Raw genomic sequence first — 24418 nt, forward strand, 5'->3', positions numbered from 1 at the left:
AATTTGACGCAATTGAAGCCTCGTCCTGCCATATATACTATGGTTTAGCATTCTCCTAACTCGATAACTGACAAACATAACGGTTGCTAGACATCCGTAATTCACAAATTACATAAATCAGGAACTACCTTGCAAAACCCTTGCAGAAATATTTGTTGTCATTTAAAGCAGAAATATCCGTAATTCATAACGGTCGCTGGATATCCGTAGTTCACAAATAACATAATTCACAAATTAAATATTACTCGGTTTTTTTCATTGTAACAATGTTTATAAACTAAAATCTATGAAGTCCTTCAATCAAATTTGAAAAAAAACTAAGAAACTTAATTATATTTGAAAGTTACTCTATCGCAAAGTTCTCAAGATCATACCATCTATGCCAAGACAGCAGTGATTTATCGTGCTCTCGGGATTTCACGGAATTTTTAATCGGCTTCACAGGTTGTAACAGGATGCTGCCTCCTCCAACAAAATTCCACCAGTTAGCACCACCGTAAGGGAAGTTTCTTGGAAAATCGTCTGAAGTAAAATTCCTTCTGTTCCAAGTCGCCTTGGGATTTTTATGATTAAACAATGTCAACTGTTGTATCTCATCACTTTCCTCCTTCCAAACGAACAGAGTTGGACACCCTTTCAAGGATGTCAAATAGTATCGGATTTTCTTAACGTCTTTAATGGGTATCGTATCAAGCTTGTAATCTGTGAACACCTCGTGATTCAAATCAAAAGCAACCACGGTTAGAACGTTACCACCAAGAGTTTCATTGTCATTAACCCAATAAATCACTCCGTCGAGACAAAAACTATTGTTTCTTTTCCAATAATCCCAATTCCTGGTCGCTGCACAACGTAGAAATTTATACTCAACTGGTTTCCAATGTTTAGATCCAATTTTGAATATCGCGGCCGTGGTAGGACATAGTTTGGTTCCACCATAAATACTCAAAATCTTGTATACCATATTTACAGGATCAAAACCTAATGCATACCAAACTCTGATAGAACCCACTCTCTGTCTAGTTAATGGAGGAATATAGATAAAATCCTGGGTCCTTAAGTTCAAAAGACCGACATTCGGTGAACTATAACCAAAGAGACAAATGAGGTCATTGCATATATTGGACTTGGCGTGCCTGCGGAAAAGAGCCTCACTGAAACGTTTATATTGCCCGATTATTATCTCCTCCGTATCTCTCTCTATTTTTGTAGTCTTTGGTACAGTCAGAGTCTTTCTGTTGGGAGTGGTGTACTTATCGCAGAGCTCGAATGAGAGAACCGAGACAGATCCCTTTGTCTCCGAGTAGTGTGTCACAAAAGCGAGTTTTGAAGGTTTACCATATGAACGAGAGTGTCTAAACATGAAAGCCTGAATGGTTAAAGTAGTATTCCAGTGTTTGGAAACACACTTGCATCTTGACAGTAGTTTCCGAGGCAGCCGTGCCAAAATATAAATCTGAAGATCTTCGAGTAAGTCTTCAAATTTAAACTCGGTATCATTCATATTGAAAGTTAAAACTCGCAAGATCACTCGACTTAGTCGACTAATACGGTTTTAACTACGAAATCAAGACCTTGAAACTTGTACGAACACAATGAACCTCACAATTTTTGAACATGTGGGCAATTCCTAAGAATCGAGTCGAGAAAGTTAGTATAATTGTTATAAGTATGGATGGGCAAGAAAATGCAACAGAGCTAGGGTTTAAGAAACCCATACTACGGAGTAACTTAATTAAGTAAAACCTAACTAAACTAATCCAACCCGAATTTCCGAACCCATATCCAAAGCGGATCCGAAAAATAGTTAAGTAGTACTAGATGCCCACCCGAGATTGTATTGATGTGTGGATCCGAAAACCGGCTATGTGGTTTTATTTGATTTAAAAGTTAAAGAATGATGTTTTTAGGGGAAAAAAACCTAATTAAACTAATCCAACTCGAATGATCTAAACAAGTTCCAATTTTCTAATTCATGAGATTTTACAACTCCCATAATTTATAAGAGGCAACTAATCGAGGCCTAAGAGATCCCATAGGCTATATGTTATTCACATAGGCTATGGCGTTGTAAGGCGATGGGAAATAAGCCTATGGAGTTGTATGTTAGATTTTCATATTAATTAAGTAAATATTATTTATAATAAAATTAATTCAGTTGTATGTTAGATTTTCATATTAATTAAGTAAATATTATTTATAATTATTTACTCGCCTCATTTTTTCCCTAAAAACATCATTCTTTAACTTTTAAGTATAAGTTTCTACTTTTGTTGATCATCTTTATCAAATATCTAAATGAGAAGGGAAGACACTATTGAAATGTAATTTGATAGTGTCGAGTGTCGACATCCAAATAGGTCCTATTGGGCATTTCAATTTTAAGGACTTTTTGAAACTCTTTTGTTGACATGTTAATTTTATAAATTCATCCACTCCTTTAACAAAGTTATTTGTGAGATATTTTCCATTTAATATTTTGTACATCCATGAACAATCGATTGAGACAAAAAGACTAGATAAAATATATATTCAAGTTAGTGAAAATAAGTTACACTCTTATCACCTATCATCACAAACTGAGTTTTCACAACATATTAATAAACTACATTCTACACAAACCGAGATAGGTTAACAAGTATTTGCGATAACATTCAAGGGGTGCTGATGATGAGGGGACTAGTAATAGTAAGGATGTATTCAGAACTGAGTCACTGAGCATCAACATTTGGCCTGGATGAGTCAATATAGCGATAGTGTTATAGCTAAGTTATAGATACTTATATAATGATATGTGCTCCTGTGGTTAAAACTTTAACTTAGGTGCAAATTTTAAGTTTGGTGAATAGAAATTCACACGCACAAAACCGGCTTAATACAACATACTTCTGGCAATTCGTATATAGGAAACGGATAAAATAAGACAGAAAAAAAAGTTGCTGGTCAAACATACCTGGTAGAGTGATGTTGAAGTTAGTAATCTGGTACTCAAATGAGGGCTTTACGCAATCTGTCATGTCATAAACAGTATGCAAGTGATTAAGTTTTTAGGAACGGAACATAACCGATAATCCAAACTAATTAGTAATACATATTGGTTTTATAACAGCTAAACAAGACATGATATTCCAAAGTAATCCAAATTAACATACGAAAGTATATGCTAAAGCAAAGAAAGATCTCATAATTGATTTAATTCATTATTGTTATTGGACTTTGATACCCAGAAATCTTTAATTGTTATCAAGCAAACAAAAAAAGAGATTAAGAAAATAATCAAATTGACATAGCAATAGTTATATGGACATAAATTAAGTATAGAGATTAAGAAAATATAAACATCTAACCTCAATTATTTGTGAATTATAAACAAAAGTGGTTAACTTAATATATATGATAAGAATTGGTGGGATATGGGAGAGATGATAATTTGAGGGGATATAAGGTTAATTAGGTTAACTGAGAGTATATTAGGAAAAAAAACAAAGTAATCCCTCCTATTCTACATAAACCTCTCTATTCATGGGGCACTAGAATTAAGGAGGGGAATTAAAATAAGATAGAGTATTGTAGTGGAGTTTGGTAATTGGAGAGAAAGAATGTATTGTGGGTATTATTGTGGGTGCGGTGATTAAAATAAGTATTGTTGTGGGGTAAGTTAATTAAAATAAGTATTGTTGTGGGGTAAGTTAATTAAAATAAGTATTGTTGTGGGGTGAGGTGGGTATTGTTGTGGGTTAAGATGATTAAAATAAGTATAACTTTTCTAAATAAGGAAATAGGGAAAAAATTATGAATAGATGAAAAAGGAAAGAGGAAAGTTTATGTAGAATAGGAGGGAGTATGACGCAGGAATTAAAGCGGGTCAGGTGGAGGAAAAAAAAGATGAGCGGAATTAAAGCGGGTCCGGTGAATTGCAACTGAACTAGCTGTTGCGGTAATTTTGGTAGCCAAATATACAAGACTCAGAACCTTAGATTTCCTCTGGTGAAGAAAATTTCAGCATCATCCATTAAAATTGAGCAGGTTTTTCAGTTACCATGGCGATGAAATTATTGCCCACTCGATTTCTTCAACATATCTCTCGCAATTCGCTTCTCCGCTCACATCTCCGTAATTCTGGTAACGTTTTCCCTAATTTATTACACTTGTTAACGTTTTCACATCCATTAGTTGGAAGTGATTGGCTAGGGTTTTTCGATGAAGTTACTTATTGATAAGTTCCGTCATCGGTCCGGGTCGCACCGCATGAAGAAGAGAGAGTCCGCTTATAAGTCCAAGAAGGGTCCAATCCAAAACCAATTGGCAATGGGTGGAGTAACTCCTTGGTTTATATGATAGACAACTCTATCCTCTTCTCTCCTCTTTTTCCAATGTGGGATAGTCACATGTGCCTTTATCTTGGGTGGGCTGTATCTTGACACTCCCCTCACATGTGAGGTCCCTGTTCAGGCAGATTGGATTTTTTAAGTCTTTCGTCCAACTGCGATTTTTGGCCCAGTTTTTCTTTTTCTATTTTTCATGCCCAGGTCTTCGTTTTAGTTTTTTCAACCATGGGCTCTGATACCATGATAAGTTCCGTCATCGGGCCTGGGTCGCACCCGCATGAAGAAGAGAGAGTCCGGCTTATAAGTCCAAGGAGGGTCCAATCCAAAACCAATTGGCAATGGGTGGAGTAACTCCTTGGTTTATATGATAGACAACTCTCTCCTCTTTTTCCAATGTGGGATACTCACATGTGCCTTTATCTTGGATGGGTTGTATCTTGACACTCCCCCTCACATGTGAGGTCCCTGTTCAACCATGGGCTCTGATACCATGATAAGTTCCGTCATCGGGCCTGGGTCGCACCCGCATGAAGAAGAGAGAGCCCGGCTTATAAGTCCAAGGAGGGTCCAATCCAAAACCAATTGGCAATGGGTGGAGTAACTCCTTGGTTTATATGATAGACAACTCTCTCCTCTTTTTCCAATGTGGGATACTCACATGTGCCTTTAGCTTTGTAAACCCGGCCCATATTTGTGTTAATGGTTTTGTGTATCATTTCATTAGACGCTTAACATATCAATACTATATATTAATTCCAGAAACCAAGGGACTTCCATATAATTAAATAAATCTATACACATTAATTATACTATATAGTTTTAAATCGCTAGCGCCGTGTGATGGACCTGAACAAGGGACTTCAATGTAAAAATTATATAGTTTTGGTTAAAAGTATAAATTTAGAGAATATTAGAATATGGCGAATTTCCTTAAATAAACGGGTTCCACTTATGGTATTATTAATTAGTATAAATATGTTAATTATTTAACATACATAAATATAATATAAGTATATGTTATATTTTGGAAACTATTAAAAGGTAAGTAAATCAATTGATTTCCAAAAATATAATATTCCATAATTCATTAGATTTGTAATTTAATTAGTAAATAATAATGATTGCTCTTAAATAATATTTTAATCTAATATTTCAGATTTATTTAAATATATAACTCTAATACAACTAGATAATCAACTATTATGATAGTAACCTTCCATGTGAGTAGTAAAAGCAACAATAATATATAACAACCATGTGAGTAGTAAAAGCAACAATAATATATAGCAACGGGAGTAGTGAAAGTCATACTAGCACCAACGGGAGTAGTAAAATTAACAATAATAAATGCGAGAGTAGTGAAAGAAAAAATAACGACGGCGGGAGAAGTGAAAGTAATAGTAGTCACAACACATGTAATGAAAGTAATGTGAGGGAACAACGGAAAGAGTATGAAAAATTAATCGACAATTCGATTTTAAGAAAATATTAATTTATTTAAATATACGAGTCTGACAAAACTAACGGGTTAACCGTAAAAATAGCAGGAATAGTAAAACAAACAACAGTAATCGAAGAAGTAGTGAACGTAATAGTATTAACAGGGGATGTAGTGAAAGTAATAATATTAACAGCGGGAGAGGTGAACGTGTCTCATAATTTGTTGATTAATTTTACCTCTCATCATAATTTCAATATATAAATTGTAAATGTATGTGTTAACCAAATTTAGAGAAATCATATTTCATATAAAATAAAATTTAAAGGTAGCCCGGGCGTAGCCGGGCACCAAACCTAGTTTATACATAATATGGGCCGGGTTTACAAAGCTAATCAAAGTAGGGCCTAATACTTATTGTCGATTTTAGTGATTTGGTACGGCAACAATTAGGTGGTTGTTTACGGTTATTATTGCCGAAACGTTTTGAGAAAGTTCGATTAGATGATAGATTTGGCATAAGGGTAATAATTACTTAATCATTATTGGGGGTGGGTAATGTATTACCCTTTCATGAGGGTAATAGATTCGGCTCTCTCTCTAAAGCTTAGAGGGAGAAAGTTCAGAAAGCCCCAAAAATGAAATTTGGGTTTTGAATCCTTTTCATGCCTTTGTTTTCACTTGCTAGTTCTTCATCTTTTTTCTTTAGAAATTTCTTGAGTCCATTTTCTTAATTTTTACCTTCTCTAATATTTGACTCTTTTGCTCTTTATTTTAGCATGGGAGAGCTCTTGAATCATATATCTTAAGAAATGAAGGTTTAAATCTAGAATCTCAACAGAAATTTTTGAGTTTTATTATCATTTATGGATGATTATAGCAAAATAATGTTCAACATTGGGAAGATCCAAAACCTCTTATATTAAAGGTTTTTTCAGATCTGGACGTTTTTCTTCTTTTCTTTGCTCCTTTAGGTTTTCTTATTTCCCTATTTCTAAGAGGGATATATGTCTTTGCATTTTTGTAAGCCTGGAAACTTTGAATCTAGTCTTGTGTTCTTCCTTTTCTTCAAGTTTTGTTCTTTTTCTTGTGAGCTTTTGAAAATTTAGACTTTCAGAGTTTTTTCTGTTTCGATTAACCTAGTTTTTTTACCTTTAAAAAAAAAATATGAGGATAATAGATTCAGGAGGTGAATAATTACTCTCGTTTCAAACATGGAAAATGCACCTTAACTATTACTCTCACATTCATTAGCCTCCTTTTATTCTTAATCCAAGCAAACCCTTATAATTATAAGCTGTATTTTTAATTCTATCCGTTTTAATTCCGATCGCATCAAATATTGCTCCCCACAAATCTAATACATCGTGCTCGTATAGTATTTCTTAAGCAAGAAAGTGGGATCACAAATTGATAAGCCCTTTACTTGTCAATTCAACTTAAGCAAACATAATGACATTGACAGCATACCACAATGATTTCTTAACCAAACATCCTACACTCCTTACTAATGTCATTCACATAATCACAATATCAAATGTGACTATGTGAGTCTTAGTCCATTTAATGTCAATTTATTTCTAGATAAACATCTTATAAATTTAGTACAAAACTAAGGCAAATGAGATATCGTCGTCTCATGATATTGACTTTCAGTATCACTCTTTCACAGTCTCATGCACATGTAAAATATGAACTTATGCATTTCGTTTTTCATAGTGTGTGATCCAGGGTCCTAGTCGTGTATGTGAGAGGGTGAGAATTCAAATATTGAATAATCCAATAATATCATTTGTTTACTTTTTACTCTTGGCAAATAGACCCAGAAAGGAGAAGGGATCATTTGTGGCAGTGGTTCTTGAATGACAAGTACTCGACAATAACGAATGTGAAAAATACAAATTACCTATTATAAACACTAGTTTTAAACCCGTGCAAAATTGCACGGGTATGTATTTGGGCCAAAGATTAATGTTTTTGAATGTATATTTGTTTTTGCATTTCTATTGTACTTATCTAGTTGGTCTAAATCTACGATTTACATAATTTATGTTTAAATTTGTTACAAACATATGTGTTCACATACACTGGTTTATAAGGCAATAATGTAATTTACTCTTGTAAATAAAAATTGCATACATAAAAAACTTTACATCCAGATAAAAGAAATATAATCTAATATAATCAACTTTAACATATGTATGTAATTTGATGGGGTATATTCTGCACCGCTGACCAAGTCAACACATTGAGCAAGGTCAAAGATATCCACAGCAAAGTCAACGATTTAGACAACCTAGCCGACGCAGCCCATCGGCCTGTCACTTGGGTCTCGGCCAGGCAACTAGCCAGCCGGGGCACATATCCGCGTATTCATATCCAAGACTCCTCGGTCGGCCTGCCATAGGTCCATCGGCCGAGGGTAGAACGGTCTTTCCACCTGCTAGCCACTTGGCCACTTGGCCACTACGTGACAAAAGGTGAAAGTCTATAAATACTCCTCAACCCTCATTGAGGAAAGGATCGACAATTTAACCTAAGAATCACTATTCATCTGGTAATATCTTCCTTATCTCTCTACAATACACTTTGCCAAGTAACACATAACTTAATCCTTTAAGTTTACTGACTTGAGCGTCGGAGTGAGAACGCTCGGCCAAAGCCGAGCCCTCAGTTTGTTCATTGTTTCAGGAGAGGTCAAAGGAGAACTCAATCAAAGACGTCCTTCTACAAGCTACGAGTGGTAACAATACTTGCTCTGGAATTACGCCCGGAACATAATTCATTTGCGTTTTATGTTCGATCGCGTATATAAATGTTATTCCTTCTTGAAATTATGTAATTTTATTATTATGTAATTTTGTTTTAAAAAATTATGTACTCCGTAATTCAATTTCATTTACTCGCATTTGTAATTCATTCTGTGTATATGTTATAAATTTTATTTACACGGAATGTATAAAACTATTTCATAATATTAATTCAGAGAATTTTTTCATAATATTATTTCATAGAATTTGTTGTAAAACGGAATTTATCGCATGCTTGAAAAGACGGAAATCTGAAGAAATAAATACATTGCACACTCACGGGTCCCACCATAACATGAATTTCCAAAAAAAAAAAAAAAAAAAAAAAAAAACTGCATTAATGACGTGGCGCGCTAAGGATTGAGTATTGTCTTTTGTATTAATATAGATAAAATTCATGAATTCATGATATGAAATGTAAACAAATGAATTAATAAGACACCAAAAATGAAATATTAAACAAATAATCGAGACGGAGGGACTACTCAGTAGTTGGTAGACTTCTGAACTACCACACCAATTCTTAACCATAAGGCCATAATTACCTACAACTACACTTAAAATTCATCATTGGATAACTTAATAATAACTCTATTAATATCTCAACAAGTATGAACCAAATTTCTTGTATCATTCAATTTTAGAGAAAAAAATATTCGTATTTAATTAGTTACTTGCTTATATCATCGAATATGATTCTACACATTTTAGTTGTATTTTCACTCGTAATCTCATCCTCTTATGCTAACACAATAGCATTCGACTTTTGTGTCGCGGACCCAACCCTTCCTCATGGACCGACAGGCTACTCATGCAAGGATTCAACAAAGGTCACGGCCGACGACTTTGCCTACTCGGGTCTTCGTAAACCCGGCAACACGTCCAATATCTTCAAATTTGGGGTGTCGGCTGGTTTTGTGGATCAATTCCCGGCCTTAAACGGGTTAGGAATATCCATGGTTCGAGCTGATATAGGTGTAGGGGAGCGTGCCCATACACACGCATCGTGTGGCCGAGCTTCTTATAGTGGTCGAGGGTACGATTATTGCTGGATTTATTGATACGAATAATACGGCTTTTTATAAGACTATTGAGAAAGGTGACTAAGGTGACTTGTTTATTATTCCACCAATGCTCGAACATTTTCAAGTCAATGTTGGAAAAATTCCGTCTGTGGTATATGCTAGTTTCGCTAGCCCGAATCCTGGAATTCAAGTCATTCATCGGAGCTCTTTTCCAAAATGATTTGCCTAGTGAGATCGTTCGTAAGATTACTTTGTTAGATCGTGCGCAAATTAAAAAGCTTAAAAAGATGATTGGTGGAACTAATTAACTCGGTTATTATTAAAAATTACAATCTTTTGGTCCAAATGTAATTTTATTATTTTTGTCTTTTTGAATTGTTCCATTATAAGTTTGTGTACGCTAATATATAAAGTTTTTTCATGTCACATGTGAAAATAGGAAGATTATTAGGGAAGAGACGAATAATTAAATACTTTCTTGTATGATTGAAACAATAAAATGTATGTACAATGGTAACGATAAAAAGGGATATTTGATGAATGAGAAAATACACGATATTTCATCATCAATTTTAACTCATAACCGGTAATATACCGAGTAGTACAGACCAAATTGATATTTACAACGATCCAAAATCATTGTACGTGAAATGGTGTATGCTAGAAGGTGATCATGGGCCGGGCGAATGCGGGCTTGGGCCGGGCCTTTCTATCCAAAACGGCCCATTTGTGTGGTTCGGGCTGGGTCGGGCCAGATCTGTGGACTTATTTGACAAGCCCAACCCCGGCCCTTATGGGCTAATTTGGGCTTTTGGGCCTAAATGGGCTTTTCGGGCCCTAAAATTTACGACTTACATTAGAAAATAATTAGCATAATACCTTCAATTACTACTTTAAAAACATACGTAGTTTATAAAATTGTACAAAATATGATGTAATGCTTATGAATTGCTCTCCAAAATAAAATAAAGGCAAACACCGTCCTTCGTAATCCGTATATAAGTGTTTTAAACAAGATAAGGTAATGAGAAATCAAGTTAATTAAAAAGTTACTTCAAGCATTGTGAATTTTGAATTCATTATAGAACGTTAATTTATGGGATTTGGCCCTGCTTTTTTTTACTTAATTTCAGCTCATTTCGATTTAGTTTAGCTATATTCAATTTAATTCAAAACTCTATTAAATTAAGTTGATTCTGTGCTATTTGTGCACTTTTTTCTTACCTTATTAATGCTAGTGGAGTCTATTTATGATATTCGACGCAAAGATCAAAGTCCGAGATTTTGTTCTTGGTGACGAAATATAGCTGGAGAAGGAGATGGTTAATCCGATTACTTTGTTCATCTGATTTAATTAAGTAAAAGTCCAATCACTCCATAAATTAACAAGTCACTCCATCAATTATCAACTGAATTATATAGACTAGGATCATATATCGTGCTACATACTTATAATTATAGAATGGACGCATGTTCTAAGCTGTACATGGTGTAGGCCGATATATAAAATATTCCCTTTGTTTTAACAATTGTTTACATTTGATTAAAATAATTCTCATAAAATAATAAAAGTATAAACATCCTGTTGAAACGAACGGAGTATGCAATTTAAGAGCTTGAGTGAATTGTTATCAAAACATATAATGCTCATCCATGGTTAACAAGTTCACAAATTCTTGTTTAAGCTGAGGATATATTTATCTTAAATTTAAAACAATTTAAATAGTGTACTTCGTATTATGTACATGAGACAAAGTTGATCCATTTCTATCTATCTAAGTGGATGGGTTCGATTTGTTTTACTTTTGAGAATATTCTTGTCTTAAAAGAGACCAATCGTAATAAATTAATTAAGATCCCTTATTGGGGTGCCACTCGCCCCTAGCTTGTCCGTCCACGGCTAGTTAGTCTTGCTGAAGACGGGTCGGAGCAAGTGACGGGTAATGCCACTCACAAAACGGATAGGGGGGACAAGGTGGGGGCACCCCCATGTGCTTCCCTCTCTCCTCTATTTGGGTTATTTGTGAGAGGAAATAGTATCCGTCACTTCAAAGTGACTGATACGTGCCGTCTTCAATGAGATTTTGTGGTACACGGCATAGGTGGTCTCAACTTCAATGCATTTATGTTCGTGTTTGAAGTCTTCATAGACTTTTTCAATAAACACAAAATCTCATTTAAGACGGCACGTATCCGTCACTTTGGAGTGACGGATACCATTTCCTCTCACAAATGACCCAAATAGAGGAGAGAGGGAAGCACATGGGGGTGCCCCACCTTGTCCCCCTATCCGTTTTGTGAGTGACATTACCCGTCACTTGCTCCGACCCGTCTTCAAAGAAGACTAACTGCTCAATAAAAGCGTCTAGTGAATCATCCCATATTTTATCCATACTACGAGTATATTTTAATATCTTGGTCGACATTTGAACTAACGTACCAATAATTCATATCAATAATTACGTTCATCAAAACACATTAACATGTATCATTAGTTGACTTTATAACTCTATATAAATACCCCATGTGTACGAACCATATAATGTATCTATACTTGTAGTAATTCAACCTCATTTACTCTCTACTCATATACTAATTCTTCCTATTTTCCTACATATTCGAATATGAATCTACACATTTTAATTGTATTTTCGATCTTGGTCACGTCCTCGTATGCTAACATGATAGAATTTGACTATTGTGTCGCGGACCCAGCCCTTCCTCATGGACCGATCGGCTATGCATGCAAGGACCCATCAAAGGCCACATCCGATGACTTCGCCTACTCGGGCCTTCGTACACCTGGCAACACGTCCAACATCTTTAAGTTTGGAGCCTCACTGTCAGTCGCCCAATTCCCGGACCTTAAACGGGTTGGGAATATCTATTGTTCGAGGTGATATGGATGTAGGAGGAGCTGTGCCCTTACACACTCACCGTGTGTCTGAGCTTATTGTAGTAGTTGAGGGTACGATTATTGCTGGATTTATTGACACGAATAATACAGCTTTTTATAAGACTCTTGAAAAGGGTGACTTGTTTGTTATTCCACCTACACTCGAACATTTTCAAGTTAATGTTGGAACAATACCGTCTGTGATATATGCTAGTTTTTCTAGCCCAAATCCCGGTGTTCAGATTATTTCTAATTCCCTTTTCCAAAGCGATTTGCCTCCGAGATCATTCAAGATTACTTTATTGGATCTGCGCAAATTAAGAAGCTTAAGAGAGTGTTTGGTGGTACTAATTAACTTTGGTTATTAGTATAAAATGGTGACTTTCGTGTATGATTGAATTGTTTGTAATAATTGTGACCACATTTGCTTGTTGGTTTGGAATTCAGTTTATCACTTGTTTATTTGGAGTTGAATAAATTATTGATCTTAAAAATGCAATAATGTGTAGACCGAATAATCGAATATCCTCTCGTTGGGGTTTATTCGAGTTGAGATCATATGTTCCGTATTATTAGAGTTTCATCTCAATCATATTATATTACATAAGTAATAAGATTGTGAAATATAGTCAAATTTTCACACACAAATCTTACATCGTATGCGTTTAACAGAGTGCATTTATTAATTACGTAAAATAATAATAAATTGATAACAAAGACTTTGAATCAAAATAATTCGGTCGATCGTAGTCTACAAGCAATGTGAATTGTTGGTTGAACATGTCAATCAATTTTTTTTCAAATGAACTGCAAGGTTTGTACAATATATGAGGGAAAGGAGATTTAAACTCTTAACTTATTGTTACAAAATCTTCGCCCTAATCACTAGAATGTAAGGATATATATATAATAATGTAGGCGTTGAAAATTTTTCAAGAAAAATGGGGAATCACCATAACAAAAAAATACTAGTCAACATATATAAATGTATATATGTGAAAGAGTCTGTTTCCCTGTCTATTCATTCAATCAAACGTACAATATATACAATGTTCCATAGAATCAGTTTCCTGATTCTTTGCTAAATCATATCCTATAATTATGGAAAGGCTATAACTAATCCTATAACTAAGGCATGATACAAGGCTAATATGTGTACACAATAACTAATTGATTGCAGAGATATTCTAACAGAATATATGAGATAATATTCTATTACACCCCCGCAGTTGAAACGGGAGGTATGTGAACGTTGAGACTGGAGCGGAAGTCGTTGAAAAGGGCTTTCGGGAGACCTTTGGTAAAAATATTTGCATATTGAAATCGTGACGGTACATGTAAAACTTTAACTTGACCAAGAGCAACTTTTTCCCGAACAAAGTGGATATCCATTTCAATATGTTTTGTGCGTTGATGATTGACGGGATTGCCTGAGAGATAAATCGCACTAACATTGTCACAATACACGATGGTGGCTCGTTTGATAGGGCAGCCGAGTTCAAGTAGGAGGTTCCGGAGCCAGCATGATTCGGCTACGACATTTGCGACACCTCGGTATTCGGCCTCGGCACTGGAGCGGGATAGTGTAGGCTGCCTTTTTGAAGACCAAGAGATGATATTGTCACCCAAATACACACAATATCCCGAGGTAGAGCGGCGTGTGTCGGGGCAGCCACCCGGTCGGCATCATCCTTTGTAGGCCGTGAGGGTGGAGGAGGACGAAGGGGTGATGTGAATGCCAAGAGACTTTGTTCCTTGCAAATAACGAATCACCCGTTTTAGAGCGCTCATGTGTGCCTCACGTGGGTCATGCATATAAAGACATATTTGTTGGACCGCGTAAGATATATCGGGGCGCGTGAATGTCAAATATTGCAGGGCCCCTGCCAGTGCCGCGATAGAGTGTAGGGTCGGTGACACTCTTTCCGAAAAAGCAGATAACTTGGACTTTGTATCGACCGGAGTTTGAGCGGCCTTACGGTTGGTCATATTCGCTCTAGCCAAAATCTCTTCGGTATATTTTCGCTGATGGAGGAACAACCCATGGGTATGGCGAATGGCAGATATACCAAGGAAGTAATTAAGGGGACCAAGATCAGTCATGGCAAATTCGGAGCGAAGTTGAGCAATAATACGTTCCGGAGGGTTGAAGAAGTAACCAGATGATATCATCCACATATAGGAGCAAATATGCAAAGTGTCGGGTCCCTTGCGGAAAATAAATAAGGAGTGATCACAAACACTGTGTTGGAAACCGATAGTAGCAACGTACGTGGCGAACCGGTGGTACCAAGCTCTCGGGGCTTGTTTTAAGCCGTAAAGAGATTTTTGTAATAGGCAGACATGGCCAGGATGTTGGCGATCACGAAATCCCGGTGGTTGATACATGTACACCGTTTCAGCTAAATTACCATGGAGGAACGCGTTCTTTACGTCTAATTGGTGAATTGACCATTTGTTGCATACAAATGAGACTAAGAACGGTTCTAATTGTGGCCGGCTTCACGACGGGGCTAAAGGTCTCATCACGTCGACTCCCACTCTTTGTGACTCGCCATTGACAACAAGACGAGCTTTGTACCGCTCCAAGTCACCATTAGATTTAAACTTATGTTTAAATAGCCACATACACCGTGTAATATTGACGTTAGTTGGCCTAGGTACGAGAACCCAAGTCTTATTTTTAATTAGAGCATCGTATTCGTCGGTCATAGCCTGAAACCAATTCGGGTCTTTAAGGGCGGTGATAGGACATTTGGGAATTGGTGAAAGGCTGGTGGTAGAGCATAGGTCGAATACGGGCTTGGGTTTAAAAATACCATGTTGGCCACGGGTTGTCATTTGAGGGGAATGTGCGGGTGGTGGCGTGGTAGGAGGTGAGTTGATTGGGGTAGGCTCCCTGGTTGTGGTAGTGGGGGTCTCATTTGTGATTGGGCTACCATGTTGGGTTGGGCTGCGGGTAGGACTAGTAGTGGGTGGGGACTTTTTGGGTTGGGTTGGGCGTGGGGGGCTAGCAGCGGGTTGAGGTCCGGGTGGGTGGGAAATTGGGCCGTGGCATGGGCCAAGTATGGTGATATATTAGAGTCCAGGGGGATACGTGGGTTTTGGTCCGTGGTTTTTTGTTTTGCATATGGGAACACCGATTCGTCGAATGTCACATGTCGAGCAATGATTACCTTTTGGGATGATAAGTCGAGACACTTGTAACCCCGATGATTGGACGGGCACCGATGAAGACGCAAGGGGTAGCACGGGCAGCCAGTTTGTGGTTTGTGGTGGAGGGGACATGAGGGAAGCATAGACACCCGAAGGTACGTAGGTGAGAATATGACGGAGTTTTGCTATAGAGGCTTGACGTAGGAGTTCCAGTAGGATTTTGTTTGTGGGGAATAATATTGTATAAATAGGTAGCTACTGCTAGAGCATGGTGCCACATTGTAAGAGGCATGTGGGCGTGTTGAAGGAGAGTCCGAACAATATTGTTAATTGTTCGGATAGTCCGTTCCGCCTTACCATTTTGAGGTGAGGTGTGTGGGCACGAAAAACGAAAAATCATGCCATGATTCGCAAAAAAAGTATGGAAAGACGAGTTATCAAATTCACGCCCGTTATCGCATTGGAATGTTTTAATGGGACGATTAAATTGTGTAACTAATTGATTATGGAAAATGTTAAAAATTGTAAACACTTGAGATTTATTTTTAATGGGGAATGTCCACAAAAAGTTGGTAAAATCATCCAAAAAAAGGACGTAATATCGGTGTCCTGCTGAACTCGTGATGGGCGAAGTCCATAGGTCACTATTGACAATATCAAAAGGTGACACAGTGGAAGAGGATGAGGGGGAAAAGGGAATTTTTATTTGCTTACCCAACTGACAGGAAGCACACACAAATGTTCGACTTAAGGAATTACAATAAATCAAACTGTTCCTACGAATATTATTAAAAATGGCAGGACCCGGATGTCCGAGACGGTCATGCCAAGTGATAGAAGAGACGGCAGTGAGGGCTTGTGGAGGAGCTTGAGCAGGTGACGGTAATGTTGTGGAGATCAGAGGATAAAGATCACCCGTGTTATTGCATCTCATGAGTCGGTTCCCCGTCCGTAGGTCCTTCACAGTGAAACCAAAAGGATCAAATTCAACAGAGACATGATTATCGGTAGTAAATTGTCGGACTGAAACAAGGTTCTTAATGATATTAGGGACATGAAGGACATTGCGCAAAATAAAAGGGGGGAACGGGGTAGAAAGGATTTTGGAGCCATAACCTCGAATTGGTATTTCACTGCCATTACCAACGATGATACTACGATTATTGCTCGAATTAAAATAAGACGAGAGCGTACCTTGGTTGGACGTCATGTGGGATGATGCTCCGGTGTCCATATAATAATTCTCGTCTGGTTGTTGGAGCGTCATGGTCCGCATTGCGCAGCAGACTATATCGTAGGAATGAGCATACCTGGAGGAGAGCCAAATGAGTTGGGTTGGGCAATGAAGGCCTGTTGGGGCCGTGGTCCGAGGATGCTTGGGCCACCACGGTTCGTTGTAGGTGTAGTCCAGCCCGAGGTAGGGTAGGGGCACGGTGGTGGTGTCCAACCGTCTGGGCGTGGAGGGGAAAAAGGGACCCAAGTCCACGCCCGTTGTCCTCCATAATGTCGCTGGTTGTTTCGACCATTGTGTCGGCCTTGATAGCCGTTGTTATGCTGACCATTGGATGACCCATTGCCACCATTATTCTGTCCACCATTTTTGCCGCGATTCCCTCCGCGATGATGACCTCCTCGACCCTTATTGTTGTAGGAGCGGGAGTTATTACCACCGCGCGAGTTGTTGGAAGAGGAGTGAGCAGAGGAGTTGTCATTCTGATTTGTGTTTGTGACAACTAGGGCGGAATCAGTGGTGACGGAAGTCACTTTGTTGCGGCGAGTCTCCTCCAGCGTGAGCATGGAGCGTGCTTTATAGAAGGCTGGCAGAGGGTCGCTTTCTTTGAATGATAGTGGCAACACCATCGTACCCTTCAGAGAGCCCGGCGACTAATTGGAGAACAAGCCTATTATTGGAGACGGGAGCCCCAACATTCGCCAATTGATCGGCAAGCATCTTCAAAGCCTGACAGTAGGCCGAGATATTCGGATAATTATCCATATGTGCCTGAGAGAACTGCTGCTCTAAGAACACAGCCCTCGAGTTTTTATTATCGTGGAAGATGTCTTTAAGACGGTCCCATGCTTGTTGAGCAGTAGCATTGGGCTCGAGGATTGTGTGGAGCAAGTCGAGAGATATGGTGCTATATATCCATTGCTTAACAATGGCATCTAGACGAAGCCACTGTTCATCTTTCTTGATAACAGCATCCTTAGGAGGATCAATATGATCAGCGACATCGTAGGCTCGTGCCGTGTTGAGGAATAGCTCGGCCCAAGATGCGTAGTGAACGTTTTCTGTTTCAAGAGTGATTTGGATGTGATTTTTGATATTCGAGAGGGCAAAGGCGGGGTGGAATGGGGCAGATTTTGTGTTCTCAGCAGGCATGATGAAGATAGGGAAGTGATAGAAAAAAGAAGGAAAAGAAAGACAGGGTATAACGAGAGGGGAAGGAGAGTTTTAGAAGAGAGGATCTCAATGGCTCAATGATACCATGAAGAGTCTGTTTCCCTGTCTATTCATTCAATCAAACGTACAATATATACAATGTTCCATAGAATCAGTTTCCTGATTCTTTGCTAAATCATATCCTATAATTATGGAAAGGCTATAACTAATCCTATAACTAAGGCATGATACAAGGCTAATATGTGTACACAATAACTAATTGATTGCAGAGATATTCTAACAGAATATATGAGAATATATGAGATAATATTCTATTAATATGAAGTGTGATTTTTGAACAACAGAAAGACACAAATATAAAAATGTACTCCTTACTCCGTATTTGTTATCGATTATTACTACAGCTAGTCTTGCTTGTGACCTCTCACAAAAAGGGAGAGGGGATAAGGTGGGGCACCCCCCAAGATATTAATCTGAAGTTCTTCAGGAATGTCTGCAAATTCCTTCATATCGAAGGTTTATACTCGCAAGATCTATCAACTAAGACGGTTGTTATTTCGATCAAGACCTGAAAGTACAGAAAAGAAACAATACTCAATCTCTGCCTTTGAAGACAAACATAAAGGACTTATACCGACTAATTCTTTTGTTTTGCTCTATTTGTTAGTATAATATATTCTGCGTTTGTGTTACTACGATTCAATAACATGGTTTCCGATAGCAATTCAAGTTGTATTTTAGATATATGTTAATTGCTTCTAAGTATCAATGTCAACGAAATCCGTTTAATATTAATCCCTAATTGTTACTAATATAGAGTTAATCAATAAATCCTATTTAACTAACCCTAATAACAATAGAAAGGTGAATTAGACAACAAATCATATTCAATTAATCCTAAAAACAATAGAACGGTGAATTAGACAACTAGTTGTGCACGTAAAGATTATAAAACAATATTCATACGATAAAGAACAAAACAATTAACGATAGTTAAGATAAAGATTAGAACTTTGAAACTCACAATTGAATATTAATAGTTTCAAAGGCCAGAAACCGCCAGGAAGGGAGGAATTTGTTCCGATCTAGAATATATAATTAGGTTTTTCTCCAAATTGCATAAGTTCCTTCTAAAAACTAAAAACAAAGCTTCAAAAAATCAAAGCTTATATACTCGGTAGTAATTGGGTAGAGATGTAGAATAACTAGATTAGGAAAGAAAAATACTAAAAGTCGGAGCAAAACCGAGTAAAATAACATAACAAGCCGTAATATAACGAGTCATACATGGGTCGAACATATTTATTGAGGTCGTGTGTTTATAGCATAACAAAGCCGTAATATAACGAGTCATACGGACTGAGATCATGCCCTCTCGACATATTTTTCACTATTGACCATTTTGTGCAACTCTCGACACAATTTTCATGGTTCATTCGAAATAGTCTCATAGTGTTTATAGCACGTGGGTAAGGTTGTGTGCATTTGGCCCTATTAACTCGTCTTATAGTGGAAAGTGGAAATCGACAAAACTTATCGTCTCTAGTCTTAGCAATTAGATATGATTAATGTAGCGAGTACAGACAGCGATGCATTCCATCCTCTCTTATTACTCGATTTTTTGCATTGTATAACCATATTTCAATCTAAGAAAATAAATCATTTTCGTAACAATGTTTATAAACTAAAATCTTCGAAGCAATCAGCGCTATTAATAATTCAAGTATCTCGTTTATACTGATAAACTAAAATCTTCGAAGCAATCACCTTCAAATTGAATATATGTTACTCTATCGCCAATTTCTCGAGATCATACCATATATACCACGACAACAATGCATCATCCTGCTCTTCGGGTTTGACAGAACTTTTTATCGGCTTTACAGAACGCAGCAGGATGCTACCTCCTGCAACACAATTCCACCAACAGCCGTATGAGAATTTTTTAGGAAAATCGTGTGCAATAAAACTCCGTCTATTCCAAGCCACCTTTGGATTTTCATGGTTAAACAATGTCAACTGTTGTATCTCATCACTTTCCTTCTTCCAAATAAACAGAGTTGGACGCCCTTTCAAGGATGTCAAATAGTATCTGATTTTCTCAACGTCTTTGATAGGTATCGTATCAAGCGTGTAATCTGTGAACACCTCGAGATTCAGATCAAAAGCAACGACGGTTAGCACGCTAGTATCATCAATTTCATTGTCATTAACCCAATAAATCACTCCATCGAGACAAAACCTATTCTGGCTTTTCCAATAACGCGAATTCATGCTCACTGCAAAACTTACAAAGTTATACTCAACCAGTTTCCAATGTTTCGATCCAATTGTGAATATCGCGGCCTTGGTACAACACTCTTCGCTTCCACCATAAATACTTAACACCTTGTATACGTTACTTACTGGATCAAACCCTAATGCATACCATAATGTAACACGACCTGCACACTCTGTCGGTACTGGAGGAAGAGCGATAAATTCCCGGGTCCTTAAGCTTAAAAGACCGACACGCTTTGGAAAACGATTAAAGAGACAAATAAGGTCGTTGCAGATATTGGACATAACATTACAATTGTGCTCGCGCCAGAGACCATCAGAGAAATATTCATGATGCCCTTTTATTACCTCAGTTGTCATCTTATTCGTCTTTACACGTATTGTAGTTGTCTTTGGTACAGTCATAGTCGGTCTGTTGGGGTTCTTGTTATCAGAAAGCTCGAATGAGAGTACCGTGTCAGATCCCTTAATCGGTTTGTGTATCACAAAAGCAACTTTAGAATGTTTATCATATGAAAGAGCGTGTCTAAACATGAAAGTCTGTATGGTTAAACTAGCATTCCAGTGTTTCGAAACAAACTTACATCTTGAAAATATTTCCGGTGGCAGCCGTGACAAAATATTAATCTGAATTTCTTCAGGAAAGTCTGCAAATGATGCAGCACTCGTATTGCAGTTCCGTCTTTTGAATCCGCCGCCTTCAATCTTTTGCTCTACATTCAACTCCATGGAATTGAACTATCAACTCACACGATCACTTAACTAAGGCAGCTGTAATTTCGAAATCAAGACCTTGAAAGTACACAAAATAAACAACCTCGCAAGGTAAAAAGAATTAACCTCGCAAATTTGGAACAGTTAATGGTTTCCTAAGAATCGCGAGAGTATCCTATAATTAAAGGCAGCCACAAAGCACAAAGGGTAATAATCGTCATAGTTAGGAAACCATTAATTGTTTCCTAATTCAATACTGAAAAAGTCACGTCGTTGTCCCACTAGTTAAAACTAAACCTAATAATCCGACCCAAATTTCCAAACCCATATCCAACTGGAAAATTTGTAAAGCATTACGTATAATAAGGGATGTTATTGGGGGCGGGACGGTGGTGGATATAGGGTAGCTGACTAGCTGTACCTACCAAGAAAAACTAGTACTCATACCCGTCCCACCACCCATGGCGGGTATAAGTTTCCAAAACCATACCCACCCAACAGGTGGAAATATAAACCGTACCCGCCCCAATCCCCCCTACTACTAAGAGAATAAAAATCCTCTTAGTTTTCCCTCCAAAAAGCATTTAGCTAAATAAGGTAATAAATAAAATTTTCTTTCATTACATTATTATCTTTTCAATGAATATATTCTTATAAATAAACTCTAATTTTTTAAATAAATTCATAATTATGATTTTTTCATTAAAATAAAATAAAATTGATATTAAATTATAAAGTATAAGTTGCTAAAATTTTCAGTAATTCAATAATTATTACTGTAGAGAATAACTTGACATATGCTTACTATTAGTTTCGTGACAAAAAACATTCACTAAAAAAAATTCACAACTTAAATAAATTTTTTTATTAGTTTTCTGTTTTAAATTTTTTTGTTTCATATCAAAATACAATGGAGTGAACTGATAAATATTAATGAGCTGCAAATTTTAAAAGTATAAATCCTCCTATATACTAAGAGAATACAACTTCTCTAAAGTTTTCCCTCCAAAGTGCTCAAACTTATATATGGAAACAAATTATATTTTCATTTATTAAACTAATTTTCCATTTAAAATAATCTATACATAAAAACTGTATCTTCTATTATTAACTTCGTGACGAAAAAAGATTTTTTTAAAAATTTGATGTAGTTAAAATATTTCATAAAAAACACAATTCATGGAATTATTCAATTCTTTTGATTAATTTTAATATTAGTTATTTTTTGTAAAATTTCGCGAGAATGGTACTATTTTTCTTCATTTCATTTTTAATGTTATAGAAATTTCATTTTTTTGATTGGGATTGTTTTTATCTTGATTTTTTTATCAGTCCATGTTTTAACTTTGGTGTCGTTTCAGCGATTAGTTGTCAGAATTAAATTACTCCCTTCGTCCCAATCATTTGTGTAGCTTCGATTAAAATAGTTCTCGCAAAGAATAGAAGAAAGTACACGACTACACCTTTTACTGTATCTTATGACCATATGCCAAACAGACCACAAGAGTAAAGATTATTCGGAAACAGACTACTGATATTAGATACGGAGTAGCTAGCTAGGCCGTCCATTGGAGACGGTACTAACGTTAGCCTTTGGAACGACCCTTGGTCACCCCTTGGACCCCTTAGAACTTGCCTGCATGGACCCCTCTCCTCTTCTTCGGACAATGACAAACTTTGTAAGATCATCTGCAATGGCCTTTGGGATCTTGACTCCCTGGAGTATGATCTCCCTACCTCCTTCACTAACATCATTCTGTCCATCCCCCTCCCCACCACCCCCATGGCCGACACCCTTTCCTCTTCCCTTTCTACTAAGCATAAATTCTCTATTGGTTCTGCCTATGAGTCTATCCTTGGCCATCCAAACAACTCTGGGCCTCTTTCGATTGATTTGCGTTGGCTATGGGATACACCATCGCAACCCCGTATCAAACTCTTTCTCTGGCTCTCTTGGTGGGATAAACTACCCCATAACCTCACCCTTTTTAAACGATCCATTATCCCCTCCCCGCATTGTACTGCTTGTGCCAGCCCTTCCCTTGTTGAAAACGCCATTCACATCCTCCGGGACTGCCCCCATGCGCTCCGTGTCTGGGACATGTTCAGTGTACCAGCCTCCTTCTTTTCCCTCCCCCTTCAATCTTGGCTACACCAAAACTGCACCGCTTCCAACCACCTTTGGGCAACGCTCTTTTCCTTCCTTGTGTGGCGATTGTGGCTTCGGCGCAATGACTTCATTTTCTCAGGTACCGCTCCGCCTACCGATTCCAATTGGGTTTCTTTAGCCTCCTCTCTCGCCTCCCAATGGACCTCAGCTCAAACTACCTACCATCCAAACATGTCCCCTGACCTGGCCCATTCTTTTAATTCTAGTAGTGTCTTAACCCCACCTAATCTCTACCCAAACCGTTGGGCCTCTCCCCCGCGTTATTGGTCCAAGATCAATGTCGATGCGGCTTTCTCTCCCTCCTCCTCCTTGGCTGGTCTTAGTTGTGTTTCCCGTTGTTATTTGGGTGTTTGGATTAGAGGTTGGTCTTCCAGGATTTTAACCCACAACCCCTTTATTGCTGAGCTACTTGCGATCAGAGAGGGTCTCGTGTTTGCGGTTAGCAACCTTGGAAAATTTATTATTAGCTCGGATTGTGTTCTTGCTGTTAATGCTATTTTGGGTCATAGTTGCCCGTGCGGGCCGTACACTAATATTGTTTTGGAGTGTAGGGAACGTCTAAAAGCCTCACCTACTGTGAAACTCACCTTTGAAAGACGGTGTACAAATCGAGTTGCGGACGCTATCTCCAAATTTGCGCTGAAGGATACAAACTCTAGCAATGGTGTTTTTGATTGGGGCACTGTTCCGCCTTTTGTTTCTGCTTTGTACTCTTCGGACTTGGCTCATATTTGTACCCCCCTTTCCCCTGACCCCCCTCCCTAGCTCTTTTGTGAACTCCTTTTATGATTTATTATAATATTGTTCCTTCTTTCCAAAAAAAAAAAAAGCTAGCTAGGCCGTGTATCCTCAAAATAGTGAAATAGGAGAAAATTTGTATAATTGACAGTTCGTTTCCCTGCAATCTTAGTAACTAGATATGAATTTCATGGTCGAGACAGTACTTGGAACCCGATCCACCAATAATAGCGAGTTCAGGCAATGCACTACTGAAAATTGACATAGGCATGACACATCAGGCCTTCAAAATCGGGGTTTTTTGTTTTGTCATCGGAAGTAATACACACATTAAGGCCCTCTCAACTTGCGTTTGATCTCCTCTACTCATGAGAACTGAGAAGTGGTTCTTATCGAGTTAGACAACCATGTTATTCTTAGGAAAGGAAACCCCTTGCACAATACTTGCAAAAATATTTG

At 37.6% G+C, this 24418-nt stretch overlaps 2 protein-coding genes and 2 pseudogenes across 2 annotated transcripts; 2 read left to right on the top strand and 2 right to left on the bottom strand.

Moving 5' to 3' along the window:
* Nucleotides 1-343: 343 nt before the first annotated feature.
* Nucleotides 344-1504, bottom strand: LOC141594581 (putative F-box protein At2g02030). The gene has a single exon (XM_074414590.1). The coding sequence runs from the start codon at nucleotides 1502-1504 to the stop codon at nucleotides 344-346; it is 1161 nt and encodes a 386-aa protein (XP_074270691.1).
* Nucleotides 1505-9217: 7713 nt separating this feature from the next.
* LOC141594058 (auxin-binding protein ABP19a-like) lies at nucleotides 9218-10142 on the top strand (annotated as a pseudogene).
* Nucleotides 10143-12225: 2083 nt separating this feature from the next.
* LOC141594060 (auxin-binding protein ABP19a-like) lies at nucleotides 12226-12958 on the top strand (annotated as a pseudogene).
* Nucleotides 12959-19842: 6884 nt separating this feature from the next.
* On the bottom strand, nucleotides 19843-21066 carry LOC141594583 (putative F-box protein At2g02030). Its single transcript, XM_074414591.1, has one exon. It carries the CDS (start codon nucleotides 21064-21066, stop codon nucleotides 19843-19845), a length of 1224 nt encoding a protein of 407 aa, XP_074270692.1.
* Between the last annotated feature and the right edge of the window lie 3352 nt (nucleotides 21067-24418).

Source organism: Silene latifolia, chromosome 8 (genome assembly GCF_048544455.1).
Source record: "Silene latifolia isolate original U9 population chromosome 8, ASM4854445v1, whole genome shotgun sequence".
Lineage (NCBI taxonomy): Eukaryota > Viridiplantae > Streptophyta > Magnoliopsida > Caryophyllales > Caryophyllaceae > Silene > Silene latifolia.